This window comes from Zea mays, chromosome 5, assembly GCF_902167145.1.
Source record: "Zea mays cultivar B73 chromosome 5, Zm-B73-REFERENCE-NAM-5.0, whole genome shotgun sequence".
Classification (NCBI taxonomy): domain Eukaryota; kingdom Viridiplantae; phylum Streptophyta; class Magnoliopsida; order Poales; family Poaceae; genus Zea; species Zea mays.
In genome coordinates, this window is record NC_050100.1 from 220,055,132 (window position 1) to 220,080,605 (window position 25,474).

The 25,474-nt window shown below is 44.6% G+C and overlaps 2 protein-coding genes and 1 pseudogene across 15 annotated transcripts; 2 read left to right on the top strand and 1 right to left on the bottom strand.

The window, feature by feature from the left end:
- Positions 1-1,611: 1,611 nt before the first annotated feature.
- LOC103627810 (beta-carotene isomerase D27, chloroplastic-like) lies at positions 1,612-5,297 on the top strand (annotated as a pseudogene).
- A 77-nt stretch (positions 5,298-5,374) lies between these two features.
- LOC100383302 (uncharacterized) lies at positions 5,375-20,885 on the top strand. 13 transcript variants are annotated; one of them, XM_008645836.4, is made up of 10 exons: positions 5,375-5,580; positions 5,709-5,754; positions 10,716-10,829; positions 10,929-11,094; positions 11,224-11,285; positions 11,499-12,446; positions 13,039-13,152; positions 19,968-20,219; positions 20,295-20,351; positions 20,454-20,885. In XM_008645836.4, exons 2-10 carry the CDS (start codon positions 5,740-5,742, stop codon positions 20,625-20,627), a joined length of 1,902 nt encoding a protein of 633 aa, XP_008644058.1. In that variant the 5' UTR covers positions 5,375-5,580; positions 5,709-5,739; the 3' UTR covers positions 20,628-20,885. The 13 variants fall into 13 exon arrangements, with proteins under 13 accessions (XP_008644058.1, XP_008644054.1, XP_020409098.1 ...); XM_035958746.1 differs by lacking the exons at positions 5,375-5,580; positions 5,709-5,754 and adding exons at positions 8,860-9,212; positions 9,335-9,433; XM_008645831.4 differs by lacking the exons at positions 5,375-5,580; positions 5,709-5,754 and adding exons at positions 8,860-9,212; positions 9,353-9,433 and having other exon boundaries at positions 10,664-10,829.
- On the bottom strand, positions 20,858-24,440 carry LOC100240693 (uncharacterized). 2 transcript variants are annotated; one of them, XM_008683113.3, is made up of 6 exons: positions 24,146-24,440; positions 23,922-24,043; positions 23,753-23,811; positions 22,683-22,751; positions 22,540-22,602; positions 20,858-21,082 (listed from the first exon to the last, which is right to left on the bottom strand). In XM_008683113.3, exons 2-6 carry the CDS (start codon positions 23,944-23,946, stop codon positions 21,074-21,076), a joined length of 225 nt encoding a protein of 74 aa, XP_008681335.1. In that variant the 5' UTR covers positions 23,947-24,043; positions 24,146-24,440; the 3' UTR covers positions 20,858-21,073. The 2 variants fall into 2 exon arrangements, with proteins under 2 accessions (XP_008681335.1, NP_001346515.1); NM_001359586.1 differs by lacking the exon at positions 20,858-21,082 and adding an exon at positions 21,149-21,337 and having other exon boundaries at positions 24,146-24,315.
- Positions 24,441-25,474: the final 1,034 nt, after the last annotated feature.

The following is a 25,474-nucleotide window of genomic DNA, read 5'->3' on the forward strand; positions in this document are numbered from 1 at the left end:
TACAATTGTGCTTTGGAAAAATTTGGGAGCCCTTAAAACCAAACTAACCCACTTCGGCCAATGTTTTTTTTTCTTATTTTAGTTTTTAGGTGAAATGAACAAGCTTGTATGCTTTAACCATGCTATTTCATTGATGTTGGCTAACCACTCCATAAAGTCAGCTTAATGTCCTTTGCGTCCAAACTGAAAAATGTTTGCTTGCTAATTGGTGCCTTGGCGCTAGCTAGAAAAGTGGGGGATGCCTGTGATATACATTGCTCAATTTGATGATCCTGTTTCAAAATTCTTAAACCATTATGTATATCAACTTCCATTTAGCATTGATGCTACCCTCTCTTGGTAGTATATGAATACTAGCAGGATAAATGAACTGGAATTTTGCAGACAATGTTTTCCTTTTTTTGGTTTGTTTTAAGACGAGGTGAACACACATGTATGTATGTTGTAACCATGCGACAAGTTTCTAACAAAACATATCATTAATGTAGTCTAACTGCTCATATGTTAGCTTGTTGATGTCATTTGCGTCCAACAAAAAAGAAAAAAACTTGCTTCTTCGGAAAATATCTCATGAATGTAGGCTAAGCACTCCATAATATCAACTTTGCTGACCTTTCATATGCAAAAGAAAAAAACCCGCTTACTTGCTAATTGATGGCTTGGCGCTAGCTAGAAAGGTGGAATGCCTGTGATAGACATTGTTCAGTTTTCCGATTTTATTTCAGTATACTTAATGCATTATGTATATCAATATCCAATTTTGAAACTATCTTTTTGGATGGAATCTTTGTCTTCGTGTGTCCGCTTGGAAAAAAATAGGGACCTTTTTTGATCTCTTGCTTTAGCATCATAGGTAGTTCCAGAGAAGCAACTGCTTGCCTCCTCGGCTCCATGATGCAATGTAGGCCTCTCCTTCACATATTTCCATCCCACCAAGCTCGCTTGGTCAGATGAACATGTCAAGTGTTTTTTATGTAGTAGCTAATTGTCACTAACTTTTTGTAAAACCAGCGGAGCTTTAAAGAGTTACATATTCTTATCAAACATGTAACTCTCTACGAATTATGTTTCTTTCTTTACATATTCGTTTATTTTTCCTAAATCACATCTATTTCCTTTTTTGTTTATATAGTACATAGTTGACCAACCTTACAAAAGAGACTACTTACACAGACATCATATTTGTACTTCATTGTCTAATGATTGGTAATATTATTGAAATTTTACCTTTCATTTCACAGGCTTAAACAAGAACCAGTGCACATCAAAGATTCCACACGCCAAAAAGATCACCATAAATGATATATACAAAAAACATGAAACCAATTGAGATTTGGCCCTTGAATGCAGTGTCACATCTTTTCTTATTGGTCCTGCCATTTTACAACTAAACATAATTCTCTCGTATGTTCTTAACCCTCTAGCCATGTTCTGACCGCTAAAACCATTTGATGCACTGTAACTTATGATAGTTTTAGATGATGACCCACTTAGATATGGAACGAAGATTCTACATATGTTGTCGTTTGTAAACTAGATACAATGCATGCATATATATATATATATATATATATATATATATATATATATATATATATATATATATATATATATATATATATATATATATATATATCCAACCTTTAGATTTTGCTACCTACTCACTAAAAGTACCTGATCATTGCAACTTATATTTATATATTTTGGATGACGAACAACTTAGAAATGATATCAAGGTTATATATAATATCATATCTTGTGTTTGTTCCCGTAAAAAATAACCACCAATATCTTTACTACTCTATAAGCCTTTATTGTAGGCCTCCACACCCGTGCGCCGGTTCTGCCTCTCGATGCCCGTCTGCCCGCGCGCCCCACTCCCTCTTCCCTGGCGCGAGATGGATCCGCCGCGAATCGCCCACAAATCATGGCAGTACTTCTCTGGTTCACGCATCTGTCGGTCCACAAATCACGCATCCGTCATGGCAGCGACAGACAGACAAGATTTAACTTGCATCCATGGCAGCCGCCGCGCATCTGTCGGTCCACAAATCACGCATCCGTCGGTCCCAAATCACGCGCCAGGGAAGGTGCTTTCCAAATCATGCGCCAGAGAAGGCGCCTTCCCAAAACACACATCCATGGCAGCCGTCGCGCCCGCGCCAGGGAAGGTGCTTCCCAAATCACGCGTCAGGGAAGGTCCTTCCCAGATCACGCATTCATGGCAGCCGCGCCCGTAAACCGCGCCTCCCCCACGACGCTCTTCCATCCACAGCGTCGCCCCCTTCCATCCATGGCAGTCGCGCTCCCTCTGCGAGCCTATACGTGCGGGGATGTTGGGAGGCGCTACCACCAATCGAGCGGCATTAGCCCCGACCTGAAGCACACATGGCCGGAATCCAGAGGATATCGTGCCCCCGCCCCCATCCGGAGTCTGCCCCGCATCGTGCGATGCTCGTTGCTGAGCTCCCGATGACCGCCCGATGGTGTCGAACCCCGCACCGTCGTCGGCACCGCGCTACTCGGCGTACTCGCTACCGTCGACCCACCTCCCCGGAGAGGACATCCTCTTCTGCATCGACGCCGACCTCGAGGTCCACGCCAAGATGAAGTCCGCTGCCGTAGCATCCTCGGGATCCACGTCCACTGCGTCGCCGCAGTCCGTAGGAGCTGATGGTGCCCCGGCGGTGGGGACCCGGACTGTGGTCGCCCGAGAACCACCCACGTTGAGACTGACGCATCCCAAGCCAGATAAGGATGGATACCCTCACATCTTCGATTATTTCGCCGTCCAAACACATGATTTCCTGGTTCCCCTTTGGCTTCCTCCAGATCTTGCCTTCGCCCGCATCGACGTGTGTTGCAACGTAGGATAGTTGTGGCCATCATGGCACCCGCTGCAGAGGCTCTCTCTCTCTCTCGACAGCATCGCGCCGCTGCCGTGACCTACCATGGAGCTCTGCCTCGCCGCGCGCGCCGGGACGATGGCGGCCGCGTGCCGGAGGATGGCACCGACGATAGGCGTGCCGAAGAAGAGGCACGACGGTGGCACTGTGCGCGTACGTTGCGTGGTGACGACGCCCATGGGGGAGAAGACGGAGTACCGGGACGGCCCGCTGGAGCGTGCGTTCATGGGGCTGTTCGCGCGAAGATGGAGAAGTACGCGGCGAAGAAGTCGGCGGCGCAGGCGAAGGAGAAGAGGGCGGTGTGGGAGTGGGACTACGAGAGCTTCGTGGACGTGTCGTGGCGGGTGATGTTGGGGCGCGCGCGCGCAGCAGTAGGATGCGGTGCGCGAGGTGCTGTTGTCCATGCCGCGCCCCGGCGCGCCGGCACAGTTCCGGCGGCTGTTCCCGCCGACGCGGTGGGCCTGCGAGTTCAACACGGCGCTGACCGTGCCCTTCTTCCGATGGCTCGTGGGCCCCTCGGAGGTGGAGGTCGGCGGCCTCCGGCAGCGCAGCGAGGTGCGCATCGAGAAGTGCCGGTACCTGGAGAGCAGCGGCTGCGTGGGGATGTGCGTCAACATGTGCAAGGTCCCCACACAGGACTTCTTCACCAACGAGTTCGGGCTCCCCCTCACCATGGACCCAAGTGAGTGCTCTGCTTGGCTCTATTATTCAGGGGTGATGAACATGGATTGATTGGATTGATTGATCCATGGCCATCCGTGGATCTCAACCAAGTGCATATTTCGAAGACATGAGTTGCGAGATGATATACGGCTAGGTGCCTCCTCCGTTGGAAGAGGACCCGGCGTCGAAGCAAGCTTGCTACCCGAGCCTCTGTGAGTGGTGGTAGCTCGCTCCTAGATTCAGCAGCACAGACTGAAGCACTGCGCATTCTAAACCGGCCTTTTGCTTTGTTTTCTTCAGGTTCCATGTTGACGCTGTGTGCCCCGGCCTGTCCCAAGCTTCAATAGGTCCATACATGCATGCGCAGAGTTTGCCGGCCGGACTTGGGATGGAAGAATTATCATTTGTGTTTTTTATACAGAAATGTAGCTTGTAAACTATTAGTAAAGTTATATACAAGTTTTATTCTGAACCAGGACAGAGCACTCTGTAACAAATTCGGTGCATTTCCGTTCCTTTCGCTGATCAAATGCCTTTGTTCCCTATGGTTCTTGTAGAGCGGTTGTGTCGTCCGAGCATTGATCTGAACCAGCACAGTTTATCAGGGACGTAGCAGTGAGTTGGTGAGCTCTCTCGACTCATAGAAGCCCTACTTTTTTTTCCTGATTTTCTTCGAGCACAGGCTGAAATGTCAACTATTGGGCCAAAGGTTATAGAGAACTCAGATTTGATGGCTAAACATAAAAGCGACTTAGAAGGATTCAAGTTATATGTATACTAAAGTGGTGAGGACTCGCAAGAAGTTCAATCCACTGCCAGAAGGTTAGATTTGAGTCTCAATTATTTTCAAGGGAAGAGATCATGCTGATAATTCACTCCATGGGTACGTATCAAACAAGAAACTTCAAGGCAATTGTCAAAGATAATTAATTCTGTATTCCACTTTTTTTGTTGGTTACTGATACTTCCATTTGTTGTTTGTATTTTTTTTTCAGGTACGAGGTTTTCAAAAATCCGAGCATTAGTGATGTCCTGTGCACAACAACAGCAGAGGCTCTTGCAATGGGGAAATTCGTGATTTGCGCAGAACATCCATCAAATGAGTTTTTTCATGTCATTTCCGAACTGTTTGACATACAAGACTTCAGAGGAGTTTGTTGCGAGAGTGAAAGAGGCAATGGATAGAGAACCCTAACCGCTAACCCCTGAGCAAAGATACAACCTTTCGTGGAGGCAGCGACTGAGAGATTCATGGAGTACTCAGACCTTGACAAGGTTCTGAACAATGAGGCTGCTCAGCCTAAACAAGGTAGGAAAAGAAAGAATAAAAAAACCTCACAGCATAATTTGTCCGACATCATGGATGGCGGTCTAGCGTTGGCCCATCGATGCTTAACTGGCAATGAGGTTCTCAGGCTGGCAACCGAAGCCATTCCTGGTACCCGGGACTACTATAAGCAGCACTGTGTGGATATTAGTCTCTTGCCTCCTTAAGTAGCACCCTGTATATGGCTGGTGATATGGCTGGTGATGACTAATCGTAGGTATATATGTACATAATACACCATGTCGCTCTTATGTCGACTAATGTTTGGAGTATTGTAATTGTAGCACGCATGACGACCTTTGGCCATTGTTTTGTACTCTGTAATAAGGTTCTTTCTCCTTAAATTTGGAGTTTTATTGCAGAAATTTGTAGTACATGGATATCAAAAGTTCATAACTCCAGAAGACTGTCAGCACAATATTTATCTGCTTTTGCCACTGAATTAGAGAAACATAGTCTTAAAAAGTTAAGAGACTAATATCCACACAATGCTGCTTATAGTAGTCCCGGGTACCAAGATGGCGGTCTAGCATTGGCCGCGCCCGCAACATGGCGTCATTCATCCACACCCACCATCTGCGCGCTGCACCTCGTCGAGCTCCTCGTCTTCGAGGTCACCCCGGTGCTGACCTCCACGTTTCCCCGATCATCACCAACTACACCATCGAGATGTTGTCGTGCAGGGTACGTGGCTTGGCTGTCTGCCTCCCCGTTTCGTGTCCACATCTCTGATCCCCGCGCTCGGCGCTTTGTCTTGCGGTTCGAGCAGAACCTTCACGGCTTCACTCACCTGAGCTCTTGATAATTTTCAGTTCGAGGGATCAGAGGCACTTGAGCAGCAGAATGGACTCTTCTCAGGTACGTTCTTCTACCATTAGTGCATCGATCTGTGTCTGTGATGTGTTCTTCTACATCTGTTCATCCGAGTCGTCTACTGAGTTTTGGCAGCATTCATGAGTAGCCATATAACGTGGAGTGCCATAAAAGATGATAACAAAAAGATAAAATAAAAGTTAGTTTTTTTAATTTCAACATATCTTATCATAACATGTTCACTCCGTAGCAACGCACGGGCGTTTACCTAGTTATGTTATAACAGTATATATACTCATATTTTTATATATGCATTTTTGATACAATTGTAAAACAAACGCGCGGAGGGCGCGCGTCAAGACACTAGTATAATAAAAACAAGTATAATGAGGCCATCTCCACCAATAGCGTTTAAATAGACATGCAAAATGCTGTTTTGTAATGTGATGTATTGTTTACAGAGTAGAGTTTGAAATGAGATATAAGATAAAAGCTGCTGGAGATAGATTAATAAGGTATAATAGCAACTCCAATAGGCTAGTCAAATTAATTAGATTTGATAAAAAGAAAAAGAAAACCCCAGTTAAAAATGAATCCAACAGATTAAGAACATGTTTGGTTTGCTGTCTAACTTGCCACATTTTGTCTAACATTTCTGCTTAAGGTTAGAGCATCTCCGACAATGTGACCTATAAAAATGCCTTATAATTTAAAAATAAGTAAATTTTATAGAATTTAGGGCACCAACAAAACACTCTGCTTCAACAGTAAAGCCCCAAATCTAGATTATAGGGCAGCCCACTACGGTGTAGTATATTTGAGGCACTTGAGAGGGTGGCCTATAGTTTTTTGACAAAATTTGTTGAATTGAGGCACTGTTGGAGTGATTTTTTCTGTGTAAAGCCTTATATTTCAATTTGAGGCATTAGTTTGAAGCATTGTTGGAGATGCTCTTAGTTCTTTAATTCGGATAACTAACCTTAGACAAAGTATGACACAGTTAATTACTCCCTCCGTCCCAGGATATAAGGCGTAACTACTTTTTATTCTTGTCCCACAATATAAGGCGTGCTCTCTCTATACATACGTATATCGATGCGGTGGTATAGAGACAATTAAATGCATTTCTTGGTCTTTGAACCAGAGGTGGTTACGCCTTATATCCTGGGACGGAGGGAGTACGAACCAAATAGACCCTAGCTATCTACCTCCCCTTCTTTATCTGGATCGGTACCTTCTCTCCCTGGCTAGGCATCTTTGCCGAGGTAGTTTGGCTCGCAATCTCCCTCTGTTGCGCCCTCGCTCCCTCCCACCCCAGGGGACAGCTTCCGTTCCCGCGCTTCCTCCCGCTCCAGAATCGTCGCTGTCGCGACTTGGCTGCGGCTTCTAGCGCCCGCGCCCTCACTACCGTCCTGCTACCATGCCGCCTCCTGCTCATCGGCCACGAAGTTTTACCTCGGCGTCGCCTCCTGCTCGTCGGCCACGAAGTTTCCCTCGGCGTCGCTCACCATGCACAAAACCGCTGCAACCCCATTCATTGTCGAGTGAAGAAATTGACTACTGGAGTGCATCCGCAGACAACGTTCCTCTTTCTCAGCTTGTGGCAGCAAGGAAGGGTGAATCCGGAGACATCACATCCCAGGGAGGGAGATTTGCACCAATCCAGCGTTGAATCGATGCACAGGCGTGTGGTTCCTCCAACAAACTTCGAAGGCCCGATTCTAGAGGATTTGCCCTATGCTAAACGAATCAATGCGGAGTTGCGGACGAATGCTACACCGCTGAGATCCTAATCGAATCGATTCTAACTTTCCTGTTGAGTGTTAGGTTGCAGACTTGGAATCCGCACAACAAGCACCAGTGCATACATGTATTGGTGTAATAAACTTTGCGTCGAATTGACAGAACCTCGCATTAAACAAAATCCTTACGTATCACATTTACAAATTTTTTAAAAAAACGAAACGAAAAAAAATTACATGTACACTAAGTAAACACTATAAACGTATTAAATAAATGCACTGGTCATCATTTCTCGTTTTTGGCCACCGACCTGTTCATCCGCAAAATAAAAAAGTGAAAAGAAAATGAACGGTAGTTGAGTTAGTCGAAGATAAATTATATAATAATAATGTAGTGGGATATAGAGTGAACCGTTGTAGAAGATAGAAATATAGAGGGAGAGAGTATACTGACGTGACACATGAGTAGAATATAGATGATGAAATATAGAGTCAACTGTTGAACATAGTCTAAGTTGTATGTGCTTCTTATGTTCTCGACATCACCATAGCACATGTGACACAACTAGAGATAACAATGGTAAATACCCACCGAACATTACTACTCATATACATACCACCACAAAAAAAACCACATCGAGTCACCCTATATACATTGGTGGGTATGAATTAACCCACATACCCACCCATGTGAGTATGGGTCCCCTTCGGGTCACCCCGTACCTACAAAGATTAAATATATATCATAATCGTATATTATACAAATGCCAAGTATATCCATCTAAGGCCTTGTTCGGTTATTCCAATTCCATGTGGATTGGAGTGTATTGTGTTAGATTTTGACTTGCTATGGATTTAAACTGACTCAATATCACTCAATCCACATGGATTAAAGGTGGAACGAACAAGCCCTAAATATCATTCCAAATTTTTAGAATCATCTAACCATCCATTCAATAACATCAAAGATAATTGGATAAAGTAGCAACACTAGGATAGTACTACATAACATATTATATGTTTCAATATATGGTCATCAAATAGTCGTTAAACTTTCTATGACACTATAGTCCAAAAGATTGTTAAATAGTAAAAATGATAGATGATTGAAGTCTAAGTTTATGTTTTTGGGAGTATTTTATACCCATGGTTTAACAGGTATGTATGAGGACGAAACGTTCTAATAACCGTTTACCTATTGACTAAAATTTTTTGCCCAATAAAAACTCACACTTAAAATATTTAGCCTCTATAAATATCATATCGCGGCCATTGTCATCTTTGGACACAACTGCACCACGCCTGATTTTCGTGGGAGTGAGCTTGATCGGTCCGCATCCGCAAGGCTCACTCGGCAATCTTTACGTGCTCGATAAGTTTTGTGTTTTTCCATCCATCCATACATACATATCGTCGTCGTCATCCCCGCCCGCCCCTCGACACCCAGCCGTACGATCCGCATCCCGGATCCATCCCAGCCGCCCGCCGGCTCTGCCACCCCTCCCCGGCTGGATCCCCTTTCCCTTTTCGAAACCACCCTTCCTCCGTTCCTCGGCTCCTCCTTGCGGTGAGAAACACGGTGTCGCCCTCGAGGCTCGACCCCGACCTTTTCCTCCCCTCTTCTCTAGATCGCGACGAGGCGGACTCCCCACTCCTGCTGCCCGGAGCGAAGCGGACCGCGTCCCCGCCGCGTGGCCTGATCGATCCCTCAGCTCTGCCGGTCGGGCCAATGCTGCGTGCATCGAGCTGCCGCTGATCACGGTGAGTCGCTTCGCACCGATCCGCCTAATTGATGGCGTTTCGGGATGCTTCCCGCGCTTAGCTCCCGTGCGATTCCATGGCTCGCGGCTCAATTTGGTTTCTGCGCGGTCCGACTTGTCTAGTTCTGCTTGCTTGGTTAGTTCTTCGCGGTTGCGGCCCCCAGTTTGTGCGGTGTGGCGTTGGCGGAACCTTGTGGAGGCTAGTTGCTCCAGGACTTTGATGTGAGTGGATTACTGAATAATTTTATTTTTATGCTGGAACATTTGTACGCGCTACGCGGTGGCTTTCGTGTCAGGTGAAAAGGTTCGATTCTGCTTAACCGTGGCCTTCAATTACTATTCTGACGGCTTTAGCAGAGCAATTTAGTAGTACTAGTCATTAATGGTCCCAAATTAGTATGATCGTTCCGATTTCATGGGGTTTCGGTATTTTTCGGTGGGGATTTCGTTTCTGCTTCCATAACTCGGTCCCTTTATCTACTTTTATATAGTAATAGTATTGCTTTTTATATATATGGTATGTTGTAAATACATGGGGAATCCAGGATCAGTATACGAGTTCTTAGTTCTTACACTCGTTTAGAGTGGGCTCAATGGTTTATAGTGTGAATTAAACGGTCAGAATTACTAGTTTTGGTACGTAGCTGTAATCAGTGAAACATGGATAGGTTTAGTTTCGCAAATGACTGCTTTGGGCTTGATCCCTTCTGCAGTTCTGTTATTCTCAGTGTTGCCTAGTGACAATTTTCTTACATAGCACTAGCTCTCAGTTCATTTTAGCTTCTAGGAGCAACTGGTTCTGTGGCTTGTTGCTGAGAAACTCACTCAAAATATCTTGTGTACCATTTGTATCAGCACGATGCATGATTTACTAGTTCTGCCCAACCAATATATTCCTATCAAGAGCAAGAGATTTTGGCATGATGCAAGAAATCGCTTTTTACTACAAAGTTCATAGTCTAACACAAGATTGAGATCATGGAAACAAGGATTATGCAACAAACCTTGTTTCTTGGGTAGTAACATGTTGATCTCGCTTTGCATTCTCTTTTATAAACTATTCAACATTATGCTCTTGATTTCAGTGATTCATAAATGCATCTACACTGAAGTAGAATTGATGGCTTAATCAAGCTATCACTGATTTGTACTTTAATTATTAAAGTTTGAGTTTGACTGTGTTTGACCATTATCGATGCACAATGACCGAACACCTCCATAGAGTACATAGCTGTGTTTTGTTTCATCTTGCAATAATTTGTATGTAATCAAGTGCATCCTTTTGTTTGCCTCCTTTTTTATTCAGGATGTCAAAAAAAATCCATTTGTCTACCCAGTCCCAGAATTAGTCATCACATGTGTTAGAACATTGCGTACCTTTGTTTGTTCTGGGATTGATGAAATTGGTCACCGTATAATCCTATGAATTTGTAATTTTTAATTCACTTGCAGATTATAGGGTTTAATACTTGTATATTTTGATTGTCACAAATGTTGGATGAAGTTTGACTTATCTATGGAAATGGATGACTCACATGGCACCATGGTTAATAAAAGTGAAGAGAATGACTTTGAAAAGAAAGGCACTTCTGATCCTGTGGTTTATCAGCTAGTTCGGGTAAGTTCTTAGTTAATTTTATGATTTGTCGGCCACATGTTAATATAAAAACTTAGATGCTTACTCGAGTCTTTTGAGAAATGCTTTAAATATGTTCAGGTTGAAGGTGATGGAACACTTGTTCCTGCTACAGAGGATGATGTTTTGCAGTTTGAACATTTCCTTCACAACGAGAAGGTTGATCTTCCTCCTATTGAAGATGCAGACCATGTGGAAGAGTTTTTCAACAATGACTGCATGTTACTGAAGAAGCCTGACTTGGAAGGTGATGCTAACTTACTACTTTGTTACATATTTTATAGAACATGACTTTATGCTGTGTCATTGGAATACTGCCTGCTAGCCTAGAAATTCACAAGATTCCTTTTGTTTACTGTTCACTAAACTTGTGCAGATGGATCTTCCAAATTGGAGACTGTGGAAGCACACACACAAAAATTGGGTGCCAACTTAGAGGTATGTTGTTTGTCTCTTGTTCGGCGTAATTATCTTATCTGCCATAATATGTTTGTGCTACATTGCTACTAGATAGTGTTTTTTTGTAGAATTTTGAGTTCAATTTGCCCCGCTTGAATAATTTTTTCTATATATTATGTTAAATTTAACTGAAACTACTTTTGTACATATTCAAGTCAACTCAACTTTAAGAAGATCCACATAATTGCACAGGAAAACATATTACAGTCATTGGATGATTCCCTTAGTCCTCCCTCAGACTTTAGAATTCATAGTCAGCATTCAGATAAATTGCTTACAGAACAAGGGGCAAACGTCACTCGACAGGACAATGCTTCAACTGAGACTACAAAATCGACAGTGTTAAATGACTCTTGCTGTGCTGAAAAATATAAGGCTGATGCCTGCTCAAGATCTGTATGCGACACATCTACAGATCCATCTGTTTCGGGAGTTAATAGTTCCATGCCTGATTTTTCCATATTAAGAGGAGAAGTCTGTTTGGATGATCTTACTATTAGAGAACTTCAGGAGGCGTTTAGAGCCACGTTTGGCCGGCAGACTAATGTCAAAGACAAGATATGGCTCAAAAGACGGATTACAATGGGCTTGACTAATTCCTACGATGTTCCAAGTTCAGGTTGTGTAGTTAAAGACTACAAAATTGTTGGCAAGGATGCCAAAAATGATATGTCAGACATGGATGAAAGAGCTAAGACTGGGCTTAGAGCTACTTCTGTGGTTATATATCCAGGAAACGAAGGGGACTCTCCATCTAGCTCTTACTATCAGAGCGAGGACCAGGAAGATTCTTCCAAGAGGGTGCCGATCCATAATGATGAACCACAAGGAAATCTGCTAGGCGAGCAATGCACTGACAAGCGAACTAGAAAGCCAACAAAAAGATACATAGAGGAGCTATCAGACATTGAGACTCATGACTCAACTGTAAAAAATTCTTCACCAGCAAAAAGGCCTGCACATGATGAACTGTTAATGAACCCGCGAGTAGCACCTTTCAATGAGACTGGTTCTCTGGGCACAATCTATCCTACTAGAAAGGATACCTTTGGAGGATTTAGTGTACACGTTCCTTACGTTTCAAGGATGAGAAGGGGGCGCCCTAGGAAGGACTTCATTTCATTTGCGGTAACAATCTACGTACGAATCTTCTGTTTTAACAGTTTTGCCCAATTCGTTGATCCTTTATTATTATCATGAAACAAGACAAGTGTCAAATTATGTCCATTTCTTGTCTCTTTTACTGAGTGCCTTCAGCTTATGCTGCACCATTAGCCAGCTTTATTTCTCAGAGTGATAACCACTTGCACAAAAGTTTTTTGGTTTAAATCGTCTCAATAATTTCCAACATGCCCCATCAATCAGACATAAAAACATACTCTAACTTTCTTTTCAATATTCCAGCCCTAGTTCCAATCGGGTGTCTTTTATTCTTTCTTTTCATTCAAAACCTACCTCATTTTGATGACCCTTAAAACCCTTATAAAAGTTTAGCAATCATTGATCAATTCACCTTTTGTCTTTAAAGGGTGGGGCTCAACATGTTAGTTTTTTCCTGTATTCATTTTTTGATGTGGGGTGTAGGCATTTCATCTGCATATTTGGTATCAAAGGCTTGCTATGCCATGCTCCACACTAAAATGGATGTAGTAAATTGCAACATATATTTTTGAACATGTTTGGTTGTCCTGTATTTCCTTGCTAAACGTGTTCTCACTACCTTTTATAACAGGATAAGGGACCCTCGGTTGAACCTAAAGGGATTCAGCCATCAGTTGAGATGATATTAGTGAAGGATGGTGACAAGGGAAACCACCTGAGGAAAGTACCTGAGGTTCCACTAAAGGTACACCATATACCTTCTTCAGCTTTACAAACCGATGCAAGTAAAGGCAAGCTTTAGAAGCTAAGCAAGTAAATGGATTTAGGTCTTGAATACATTCTATCTCAAGAAAAAAAAAACTCGTCCGGGGAGGGAAAGACCGCCCTCCCGGTATTATATATATTTTTTTCGAATCACGCAGGAGAACTGCGTGTCATTTCATTAAGAGGAAAAAACCGAGTACAGCTCGAGGAAAGTATCCTCAAACACCATACAATACTCAGAAAATAAAAAAATAAACTAACAAGTAACAACAACATAACAACCCAGATACAAGTCTAGATGAGGGGTCACCTAGGGGATAAGATTACTCCTAAGAAGGAGCTCCTGAAGCCTCGAGGCCCCAGCCAAACACCACATATATCCGTTATTAGATACCTAGGACAGAACTGACTGCATATGTGGCTGGGTAGCATCGAACACACATGTGTTCCTGTGTTTCCATATCTCCCAAGAGACCAAGATGACCAGCGAATTAAAGCCTTTCCAAATAGCCTTAGGAAGCAAGGAACAAGCTTTGCCCCACCAAGCACATAAACGACTCAAAGAATTGGGTACCGGAATCACCTCCAAAAAAACTCGGCTGGGGAAGGAAAGACCGCCCTCCTGGTATTATATTAAGAAGGGACCGAAACATGGTCCCGGCCGAGAAAAGCCCCGAACACTGGCTCCTAGCCAACCTATCAGGAGTCCAACAACAGTTATTAGTGGCCAACCACATAAAGAACTTGCAATTAGAAGGTGCCCAGCTCTTCCAAATCCGCTTCCAGGGAGAGAATTTGATGGTCCCAAAGAACATAGTCGTATGCCGACTTGCAGCTATAGGTACCTGATGAAGTGAGCTTCCAAATATGTCTGTCTGGGACATCAGTTTGCAGTACCAAGTACCAACCCATCCACCAGATCCCAGATCAGCAAGTACTCCAGGTCTCCAGGATGACTTGAACTGACAACACCCCTTTGATATCATCTATCCACTTGCGATTGTTCAGTGCCTGGGCTACTGTTCGTCGTTGAGCAATCCTTTTTGGAACCACACTGATCAGATTGGGGGCCCATTCAGCCACAGTTCTGCCCTGCAACCAGCGATCTACCCAGAAACGTGTAGAATTACCATCCCCAATATTACTAACCACCGCAGCATCAAATAAGGCACGGGCCCTTCTTGGCACATGAACCGGTAGACCTGCCCACGGTTTAGAAGCATCCGTTTTCTGCATCCAAAGCCAACGAATGCGCAGTGCCCACCCATAGCACTCCAAATTGTGAACCCCCAGACCCCTGTACTGAATTGGTTGCTGCACTCTTGCCCAAGAAACAAGGCAGTTCCCACCTCGAGCTTGTTCCTGTCCCTTCCAAAGAAACCCTGTCCTTAATTTATCAGTCAATTTAAGTACCCCTTTGGGTAGGTCTAAGGCTGTCATAATATGGACCACAGTAGCAGTCAACACAGTTCTGACAACCACCAGACGCCCAACCCGATTCATAAGCGAAGCTTTCCATCCAGGAAGTTTCTGTGTCACTTTATCCACCAGAGGCAACAGAACAGACTTTGTGGGCTTGCCGATGGTGAGAGGGAGACCAAGATACGTGATTGGAAAATATGAGACAACACAAGAGAGTAACTCAGTAACCGAGCAACATCACTATCCGAACATTGAATTGGTGTTGCTGCACTTTTGGATAGATTGCACCTGAGACCAGCAGCATGCCCAAAACAGTCTAGAAGATCCCTTGCCATATACAAATCCCTGCTAGAAGGTTTAACAAACAGTACCACATCATCAGCATACAGAGAGACCCGCTGCAAATTATGTGAACCATGGATAGGTTGAAGATAATTCCCTTGACTGGCAGCTGATACAAGGGAATTAAAAAATCCATCACAAGAATGAATAGCATTGGCGACAGCGGATCTCCCTGCCTAAGGCTGCGTAGGTGTGATATAGGAGGTCCTGGTTGTCCATTCATCAAAATCTGCGTAGATGTCGTGGAGAGCAGCAAACTAATAATGAGCATCCATTTTCGCTCAAAACCAAGATGTTGCCTAACCTCTAATAAGAAAGACCACGACACAGAGTCAAAAGCTCTAGACATATCAAGCTTGAGGAGAACATGGGGTTCCTTGCTCTTGTGTAATGTTCTTGCCAGCTGCTGCACCAACAGGAAGTTATCGTGTATACTCCGACCCTTGATAAAAGCAGTTTGATTTCCTGAGATCATCCCTGGCAACAAAGGGGCCAAGCGGTTGGCTAATACCTTAGTGCTCAGCTTAGCGAAGCTGTGAATCAAGCTGATTGGCCGATAATCTTTAACGGTAGTAGCATCCTGTTTCTTGGGCAGCATAGTGATGAAAGCTGAGTTCAACAATCTAAACTTGAATACATGGCCTCTATGAATGGCAGCCATGGCAAGGAGCACATCCTCTTTAATAATCCCCCAACATCATTTGTAGAAACGCCTCATAAAGCCATCAGGCCCGGGGGCCTTGTCCAAGGGCATTGCCTTAATAGTTGCCCAAACCTCTTCCTCCGAAAATGGCCCATCAAGAGGAGAAAGGTGCTGCTGTTGTTGATGATGAAAAACAGGGAGATCAAAAGTATAATCTCTCTCTTCAGCAGACCCCAGATGGTTGCTAGAAAATCGAACACCAACTTTTGTTTCTCGTCTTTGATAAAATCTAGACATTCCTCCCCCTGTAGCATAGTAATAAAAAAAAATTCTTCTTGTAACGGGCCTGCTGATGGAAGGAAGGTTGTATTAGCATCTCCTTCTTTAAGATATCGGACCCTAGAGCGCATTCTAGCAATGGTGTGCTCAAGAGAGGCCAATCCTAAACAGTGCAGACTCAACTTCTTTCTCAGCCATTCTTCCCCTTGCGACAGGCTACGCCAATCCCTTGCAATTTCAAGTCTGTGCAGAATCTCTTCGGCCATCCCAAGCTGTGTCCTGACATTCCCAACCCTCTTGTGACTCCATTTCTGCAATCCCTTGCTGAGCCGCTGCAATTTAAGAAACAGAGTCCACCTCACAGGAAGACAACACCGGCGCGGCGGCGCCTCCCAGCTTAGTTTCACTGCATCAATAAAGCCGGGCAGCTTTGGCCAAAACTTCTCAAAGTGAAAACGTCATTTACCTCGATCGCATACTCTAAGACCAAGAATCGGCGGGCAGTGGTGCGAAATCCCAGAGGCTGCACTTTTCAGCATAGCCTCAGGAAAAACGTCTTCCCATTCTGAACAATAGAATACCCTGTCCAGACGCACCAGAGTTGGGATGTCCCTCTCATTGGACCAAGTAAACTTGCACCCCACCAGCGGTAATTCCTTGATCTCACAATCATTGATTAGGAGACGAAACCTCCTCATCATAGGTCTGTTGAGGTTATCATTGTTCTTGTCTTCAGCCTGGTATATAAGATTAAAGTCTCCAGCCAAGAGCCAAGGACCAGGGCACAGGGTCCTCACATCCCTGAGCTCTTGAATGAACAACAGCTTGTCTTCATCATGTTGCGGACCATGGACCCCCGTAAACCTCCAACTTCTACCTTCTTCCATAAAATGAACAGAAACCGAGAACGAGTCTATCCGAGAGGAAATGGCTTGAACAACCGAACTCTTCCAAGCAACTAAAATACCCCCCCCCCCCCAGGTACTAGAAGCGGGCAAAACAATAAATTTATCAAACTCAGAACCAAAGACAGAAGAAAAAAAAGAATTGGTTCATAGTTTCCACTTTAGTTTCCTGAAGGCATACAATATCAGCATTAGAGGATAGAATAACCTCTCTAACTGAACTACGCCGAGCCTTATTATTGAGACCTCTAGCATTCCAGACCAGCAGAGTCGAAGGATTCATTGGACACAATTAAGGACGACCACTGAAGCACCGCAAAAAATCACCCAACAAGAACTGTTGGGTGGGCTTCACTGCCCTCACCAATTGTCCAACCAAAAATGGCTGCCAACGCCACCTAGTGATCATCAGACAAGACCACCTGGAATAGTTTGTTGTAGCTATCTTGAGCTGTCTGATCTATAGACTCATTCTCACTAGCCAAACCCAAACTCTGAATAACCCTCCTCTACGCCTCAGAGACAATCGGACCCGACGAACAAGGCCTCGCACCTACCACCATCCTGCTACGACGAGGAACAGAACAAGGAGCCTTGGAACGCCGTTTGAGAATCCTATCAACAGGTTTAGTAACTTAGTCAAATAAATTGCGCCCACGCAAGGTTCCATACGTCCTTGCAGGGGCATCATCCTGAATAGCAGGGGTCCGGCAGATCCCAGCGTCAGATATACCAGCAACAAGGGAGGGTCATCAGACTGCATAGAGCAATCGAGAGGTCCATTCAAATCACCAGCACCCACCTCCGCTGACACACCATCATAAGGAGCAGCCGCCAAATCAGGAACCGGGGGAGCAGGAACCATAACATCAGTAGACACCGACAGAACAGAGCCCGAAGAGGTGGGATCATAATTCCATCAGTCAAAGAGGAGGGTGAAGAGACTGTCGCCATCCCAACATTTATTGCTGGCACCGAAAGTGTTATTAAGGCGAGGCGAGGCGCTGGAGCACTGCCTGGACGCCTCGTGGCCTAGGTGAGCAAGGCGCCCATAATTCTTCAAGCGTCTAGACCCCTGGGCACCGAGACTTCATCATCCACGGGCATAGGATCAAGAATTGAAGGTACGTGTCCCATGACAGGTCCCTCAATTAAATTCAGTGCAATGGTCGTAGGCCTAGCTGGTGAGGGAATATCAAGGATGGCGGGAATCGAAATGTTCCCATTCAAAAAAAGATGAGGGCCCAGCGGGGGCAGACGATTCCGGCCTCGAGAGAGATGAAGCATTCGGGAGAGCCGAGGCATCAACCACTCCTCCATCGACAGGGCCAGCGTCCACGTGTGGCCCCAGGCACGCGTGCACCGAGGCCCGAGAATACGAGGGAAGAGGATCCTTCCGTCGAAAGCACTGTCTACGATGGTCTTGATCATGGTCTCCATCCGAGCCACATTGGGGTGGTTGCGACGGGTGACCATCATCCGAAGAGATCCCATGGCGACTAATAGTAATTGAGATGGGATAGATAAGCGTCCGAGGGCACAACCAATCATCGTCTTCAGCTGTTGTTGGCTCTTCAGCATGGAGATCCAAGCAGGAATGTTCGTCGGATCCAAACACCAGACCCTCAACCTGAACGTGAACAAATCCACCCCGTCCCTGGAATCAGGATGCACTCCTTGAATTAAACAATAATCACTCAGGAGAAATTCCGTTGTCTTGGTCGCCCAGATATGACCCGGGATTCCACGTAATTCAATATCCAAGAGCAGAGGCAAAGCGCCACCACCACAAGCGAGGGCTTGATGAGACCACCGACGAATATGCATACGGAGAGGAGGTGCAAAGAATGGTTGACCTCCATTAAAGATTCTTCGATCCAAATCTTCATTGGGTAAGCAGGCAATGAAAATGCTTGGTGCAGCACGTCGGAGGTCAAGCACATCAGATTGAAGGCCAAACCTCAAGGCCAGTGCATCACGGACCTCCGCGGCGCAACACAAGCCCTCCTGCCCAAGGACTAATATGAGCAGGGCATTTCGTAGATTGTCTTCAACTTGAATGGTCCTTCGGGTACGCCCAATCTTCACAGGCCTACCTTGCACCACCGGTACAACGGACAGAGCCACCAGAGAAGGCGAAGAGGGAGCGCCGATGGAAACTGCATGGTTATCCTGTCCACGACGAGTACGCTTCTTCACGCGGCCGCCAGTGGCCACACCCTCACCTTTCGATGACCCATCCATGGCGCAAACAGAAGGCGCCCCAGGGAGGGAGGACCGGATGACATGCCACCACACCAGAGTTTGTTGTGACTTGGACGGAGTCGTCCGCCGGCACGGGCACACATGAACATGGTGCCCGGGCTATCGGCAAAGGAAACATCGCACAGGGAGACGACACACAGCAACACGATGGGATGGGGACAAGCAATTGAAGCACTTCCCACTTAAGTCGAAAGGAAACGACCTAGGGGAAGGAACCAAAGGGCGGGAGCGTTGATGACGAGCACGACGACCCACCACCTTCATCCACCCGCCATCATCATTTTAACAGGGAACTGGCCGGAGACCATCGCATGTTTATATGAGCGCCAAGGCGGATATGGATTAAGCTCGCCCTCGTCACTCCAGCGTTGAGCTTTAGAACGACCGGAAGGCGGAGCGACCGAGGAGGGGGAGGGGGTGGTCCCTGGCACGGGTAAGCAGAAGGTTGTGGCCGCCGGACTTGGAGCAAGTTTCGGCGTGAGGTTGTTGGGAAAGAGGTGCGAGGGGGAGGGGAGGCTTAGGTGCGGAGCCATCCATCCAGTATATTATATTAAGAAGAGGTTGAAACATGGTCCGGATCGAGAAAACCCCCGAGCCCTGGCCCCCATCACTAAAGGGCTGAGTCAATTGCCCACACTGCAACGGCCCAGTCGAAGGGTGGCACATAGGATATCGATCTCCGAGAGCGGGCGGGCCACAGGGAGGAGATTTTTTTAACAAGCCCGAAATTCGCCCCTGAGGGGGATCGAACCTGGGACCTGGAGCTGCTACTCGGAAAGCCTTAACCATTACGCTAGAGGCCCTTTGGAACATTCTATCTCAACAAACCGGCTGTTGCAGTTTTGCATGTACCGTCCATGTATTAACTCGTTTTCCCTTCTTTCTCGACCATGTTCCATGCATGTATTAACTCGTTTTTCTTACTCGACCCACTGCCAGGTTAGTTCTGAGAACGAGCATGCAGAAGCAGTTGATAGCAAAGGGGTTCGGAACCTACAAGCAAAGGTCTGCAGTGCTGTTTCCAAGCCTAAAATAAAGCATGGTTTAACGCGGAAGCATCATCGAGCATGGACATTGAGTGAGGTCGTGAAGCTGGTGGATGGTGTGGCTCGGTATGGAGCTGGCAAGTGGTCTGAGATTAGAAAACTGTCCTTCGCCTCGTATTCCTACCGCACTTCAGTGGATCTCAAGGTGCGTTTGCTTCTGCAGCTGAATCTTCCTGCGGTTTCGTTTCCCAGTCAAACGTTGAAACGTGCTGTTTATCAGGATAAATGGCGTAATCTGATCAGAGCAACCCAGACACAGCTTCCGGCGCAAAAAGATGTAAGCACATGCCTCGCTTCAAGGCACACGAGCATCGTTTTTTTATTTATCTATTCCTATCATTAATCCTGCATTTATCTGCTTCCTGATGTTTTTGGGCAGGGTGCCTGTCCACGGAAGACTAACCCTTCTATCATACCAATACCACCATCCATTTTGTTGCGAGTGAAGGAGCTACATGAGCTGCAGTCGCAAGGGGGTGGCTTCACAGCCCCAGTCAAGTTCTCTGGGCAGGACGGCAAGGTTCTACAGGGAAAAGGCTCGGGTTTTTTGTGATCCGTGTAATGCAGATATACGTGTACGCTTCTGGACGATGTGGTATATATGAGTAAATATTATTTGAAGTAGGTGTAACCACGTTATCCATCACAATGTTCTCTACACGCTGGAACATGTGTAACTCAGGACGTCCAGAAAATATTGTTATACTTAGATAAGGGCAGACGTCTGTCGCCATGTTTTCCAAACGTGTCAGGCGTACACAATTTAAAAAGCAAATGCAAATCTAGACAGGAAGAGGAAAGTTAGAGTAAACGGAGTATTTGCGGTGCATTACAGGAAAGTTGTTGCAGCAATAATGAACTAAACTAGTATTTGCGATGCATTACAGAATGGAATCCGCAATTCCCTTGTAAATAGAGGCAAACAGCTTTCTCGTTTCGGCTTGTGCTTTATAAATTGCTTTGGCTCAAAAGACGACGTTTTCTCCAGCACTGGTTGATTCATGTGCACTGTTGGAGCAAATAGGAATGTCCAATCACATCAAACTAAAAAAATAATATTAACCACAAAGTAGGTTGAGTGTTGAACTATGCATAAGCTCTATAGGATATTTGCAGTGTCTGATTTAGTACTAAAACTAGATGTGATTTACAATCGTCATGCGGAATGGTAGTACTTTTTTCCCATTTTGCTGCAAGACAGACTTAGCCCCATGCTGCCGATAAAGCATAATTTACCACTAGCTTCCCATCAATTCCAAAGTTCTGCAGTGTAATGTAAGAAGATGGTTAGCCGCCTTCTTTGACTGTATGCCATACAAACTGAATGAATCCGGACGTAGCAAATGTAATCCAGGCCAGCACTTTAGGTGGCCATACCCTTTAAAAAAAGGGTGGCCATTATTTCCATATGAAACTTGCTCTATAGTCTACAACTCATTTTAAGGAATTAAGTCTCTTTTTTTAAAATGACTAAATATATACAAAGAAGTACTAATATTTATAGCGTATATTAGGTATCACTAGATTGATCATGGAATATACTTCCATAATAAAATTGCTCAGCAATGAAAATATTGATACTATTTTCTATATATCTAGTCAGATTTTTTTAAACAAAAGAATTGCCTTCTTGGGAAGCAAAGATGTGCAATTGTTTTGGGATGGAGGGAGGGAGTATAAGAAACCAAGAAATCATATTAAGGCCCTGTTTGGGAACACAGTTTTTTCAAAATGCAGTTTTTCAAATACTAAAGTATACTTTAGTCATGACATTACTACAGTTTATAATGCTTCAGTTTTCGAATACAACAGTATCCAATACATCAAGATGTTTGGAAAAAACTTTGGTTGAGACCAATCAGCCAGAGCGGGACCCAGCTGGCGCTCTCTTTACAGAAAAAAAACTTTGGCTGAGACCAAAGTTTCCAAAACTGCAAAACAAGTGCAGTATTTACAATACTACATTTTAGTATACAGAGATTTCAGATGAGTTGCCAAACACCTCAAAGTATATAATACCACAGTATTGCTCAATACTACAGTATTGCTTCAATACTGCAGAAAAACTTTGTTCCCAAACACCCCCTAAGTAGATGTAATAGACATCAATCTAACAGGCAGGAATGGTAGAATAAACAATGTCAGGGCTCACCTTTCTAGATGAAAACCTATGAGAATCATTAAATCATGAGTGAACAGATTGCAAGCGGGAGATGCTCTATGATTTTTTTTTGGATGAAACCTTGCTTCATCAGACAAAGGCCCCGATTTTTTTATCCCCAGATTTTGTGTATAGAAGTGAAGAAAATAAATGGAAACAAATTACTGAAAGAAACTCAAGTTTTGATGCTGCAAGTTGTAACAAAGTGGTACAGATAGATACGGAGATAACCTTTCAAAAAAAATGTATGGATATCCTTTCCTCAGGTAAAGAGCTTGGAAGTACATATAAGTTAGAATCTTACATTATACAAGTCTATTACCAGTTCATCTGGGTTTGGCGAAAATGCACTGTTGATATAGACAAACTGTTGGCAACACAGACAACAACTCAGTAAAATTCCAATGTCACAGATTAAATTCTCAGAACCAACAATTATGTTGCTACCAGTGTATCCTGATGCAGTTGTCGACGAAGAAACTCTATGACCTTCAGAAACTTATCTCGTCCTGAAATCTGGTACAAGATACATGAGTAACAACTTTATCAGGTTCATGGTGTGAAAGTAATGAGAACATCACTTAAGACAATTTTAGGGACAGACTGCAGTACTAGCTGATAAACTAAATCATCGTGCCAAGGTTCCATTAGGCCAGTTTCAATCAGAGTTTCGTGAGAATTTTATGTGCACTGAATAAGCTGAAACAGCAAAATACAAATGGAGAGAGAGAAAAAAGAAAGTTTCGTGAGGATGAAACTTGTTTAGGGCATGTACAATGAGTGTCTTAAGTTGTGTCTTAGAGTGTGTCTAGGGGGGTGAATGTAAAAAAACTCAAGACATGTATCTTGACGAAGACACAGTGTCTTAGCTCTATGTTCGAGACAGGAGGCTAGCTGATTGGTCACTTTAATTTATTGAATGCTCTGATTGGTACAATGAATATGAATATGGTAAGACACACGTTTTAGACACGACCACTGTATTATGTTGTGTTTTAGCTGTGTCTTATACTTGGAGTACCGTGCAGCCGTATCTGGGTTGTACATGCCCTTACACTGTTTCACTGTTTCCAACACCTATAAATCTTGGAAACAGGGACATGAAACATTGAAACCCTTACTTAGACTGGCCTTAGAGACATGCAAAAATTGTATCCACAATTCTACAGGACTAAACAGACAAAGATAACTATCTCACTTTTTTCAGAAAAGAGAAAAATAAATATACTGCCAATAAGAAACATTTAAACAATTGCATAGAAGTCTGACTCTCTTAGTACTACACGACATGACATTTATTCACTATCAGCACAAGAATCGACAAGTCAAGTGCATCAAATATTTTCAGCAATCGGCAACTATATCCGAAGTCCAAATTTAAGCATCCGTTTGGAAGAAAAGCCCCCAATTATTAAGTCGTTTCACGAAACCCTATCTTTTGAGCTATACTAGGAGTAAGCGGATCTTAAACTGCAAGCGGAACAAATAATCAGGTCACGGGAGCACGGAGCTCGTACCTTGAATTTGGATTGCTTCAGGATCGGCGCATCGCCCGTTGACCGCACGTGCACCACGACTGCAATATCGTAGCACGCAGCATAGAGGTCAGCACACGAAAGAGGACAAGGGGAGAAAAAGGATAACAGCTTACAAGGCATAGAACAACTTGCGGAAATTAGTGAGGACCTTTCTGATCTGCCTCCGCGGCCATCGGGGATCCCTCCGACGACAACAAGTTACCACGAGCCCGTGGTTTCAACGGCGGCAGAGCTCTGGGATCGCAATAGATCGAAAAGTTTACCTAGACCCTGTTTACGGCAGCTTAAATTGCTCAAGCTTCAATTCGAAGCTGGTTTCCTTGGTAAGATAGCTTTCCTAAGAAACAAAGGAAATCGTACTGTTTGGCACACCTCGAGGAGGGCACGGCCGTCGACCCTCGGGGAGGGGACGGCTGCCGCGGGAGGAGGGGGGACGACCGCTGGCGCGGAGAAGGAGCCCGGCGGCGGGCAGCGGAGTCACGCGCTCAGATCGCCGGGGGTCGCACGGGGGAAATCGCCAAGCAGTGTCGGAGCCGGTGCCTCGAGCGAGCCGACGGGCGAGGACCGAGCGAATCAGCGGGATTTTACCCGTCTCCTGCGATTCTGCGCAGGCCGAGAGGAAGACGGACTCCGAAGCGCGGCGTTCGGGCCCCCTTCAACCATGTGAATCTGTGACGGTTACTCGACTCCTAGGTTTGGAGATTTGGGCCATAAACGGCCTCCGCTGATTGGGGCTCTAGAGTCTAGAGTAATAGCGGGTGCGTGAGATTCAGCCCGTCTAGGCCCATATGGGATTGGAATCGAAGACGAAGAGAAAGTCCACTCCACCTCATGAACTACTGTAGTGGTTTGATTGTACTTCTCGAATTTTAAAACCTGATAAATAAACCTATAGCCTTTTAAAATGTTCAAATTACCTACATGTATTAGTTTGGAGTGATTTTGAATACAACTTTATCTGTTTTTTATATAAAATGGTAAAAATATGATCAGGTTTTTAAACAACACAAATATACCTAAGATTTCTAGGGGGGAGGGCAATAGATGCATTGAGATATTGTACTTTCAAATAAAAATATTTAAATCTCATGTCAACGTCATCAGAAACTTTGAATAATAAAATAATAGGTTTGCCACTGGAAAATGCAAAAAGGAAATCTTATAAAATTATCAAAATACTTATCATCAATATACAAATAAAATTTTAAAACTATGTGTCGCACACATATAAGATGCACCAGTAATGCAATATAACTAATGTTGAATGCATTCATGTTATACGTTCGCGTTGGTTATAAATGCAACTCCAGCAGCACAAGCCCTCAAATCAGAGCCTCTACTTTTTTATTTGAGGGTTTCTTCAGTTTTCTAGGGTCTATTTTTTTGTTATAACATGTGTCCTTAATTTTTTCTAGTGTGCACTAAAAATCAGGACCCACTCTTCATTCTTGTAGCTCTGCCAACAATTGAGCTTTATCAAAATTATCTAGAGACCAAATATAAAGCCCCACCATCACTCGCACCTTGTTGTGAAGAGTCAAAACCCTCATCGTCATACCAAATGCAAAAATCCATCACATATGTCGCGAGACATTTGCCTTAGTGCAAGCTCTTCTTTGCTACCCTCGTTTATGTCCCTATCACGACAAGCCAGGGTCACTGCATGCCACTGCTGGGAGCTCTTTCCAATGGTCTCCAACT

What these genes read in the sequence shown, in the direction of transcription:
- LOC100383302 (XM_008645836.4), top strand. An exon ending in TGGTTTATCAGCTAGTTCGG is followed by an intron (nt 10,830 to 10,928) that starts GTAAGTTCTTAG and finishes AAATATGTTCAG; the next exon opens with GTTGAAGGTGATGGAACACT. An exon ending in CATTTGCGGTAACAATCTAC is followed by an intron (nt 12,447 to 13,038) that starts GTACGAATCTTC and finishes CTTTTATAACAG; the next exon opens with GATAAGGGACCCTCGGTTGA.
- LOC100240693 (NM_001359586.1), bottom strand. Translation starts at nt 23,946, where the DNA reads ATGGCCGCGGAGGCAGATCAGAAAG. An exon ending in CGCGGAGGCAGATCAGAAAG is followed by an intron (nt 23,812 to 23,921) that starts GTCCTCACTAAT and finishes ACGATATTGCAG; the next exon opens with TCGTGGTGCACGTGCGGTCA. An exon ending in AACTGCATCAGGATACACTG is followed by an intron (nt 22,603 to 22,682) that starts GTAGCAACATAA and finishes TGTTGCCAACAG; the next exon opens with TTTGTCTATATCAACAGTGC.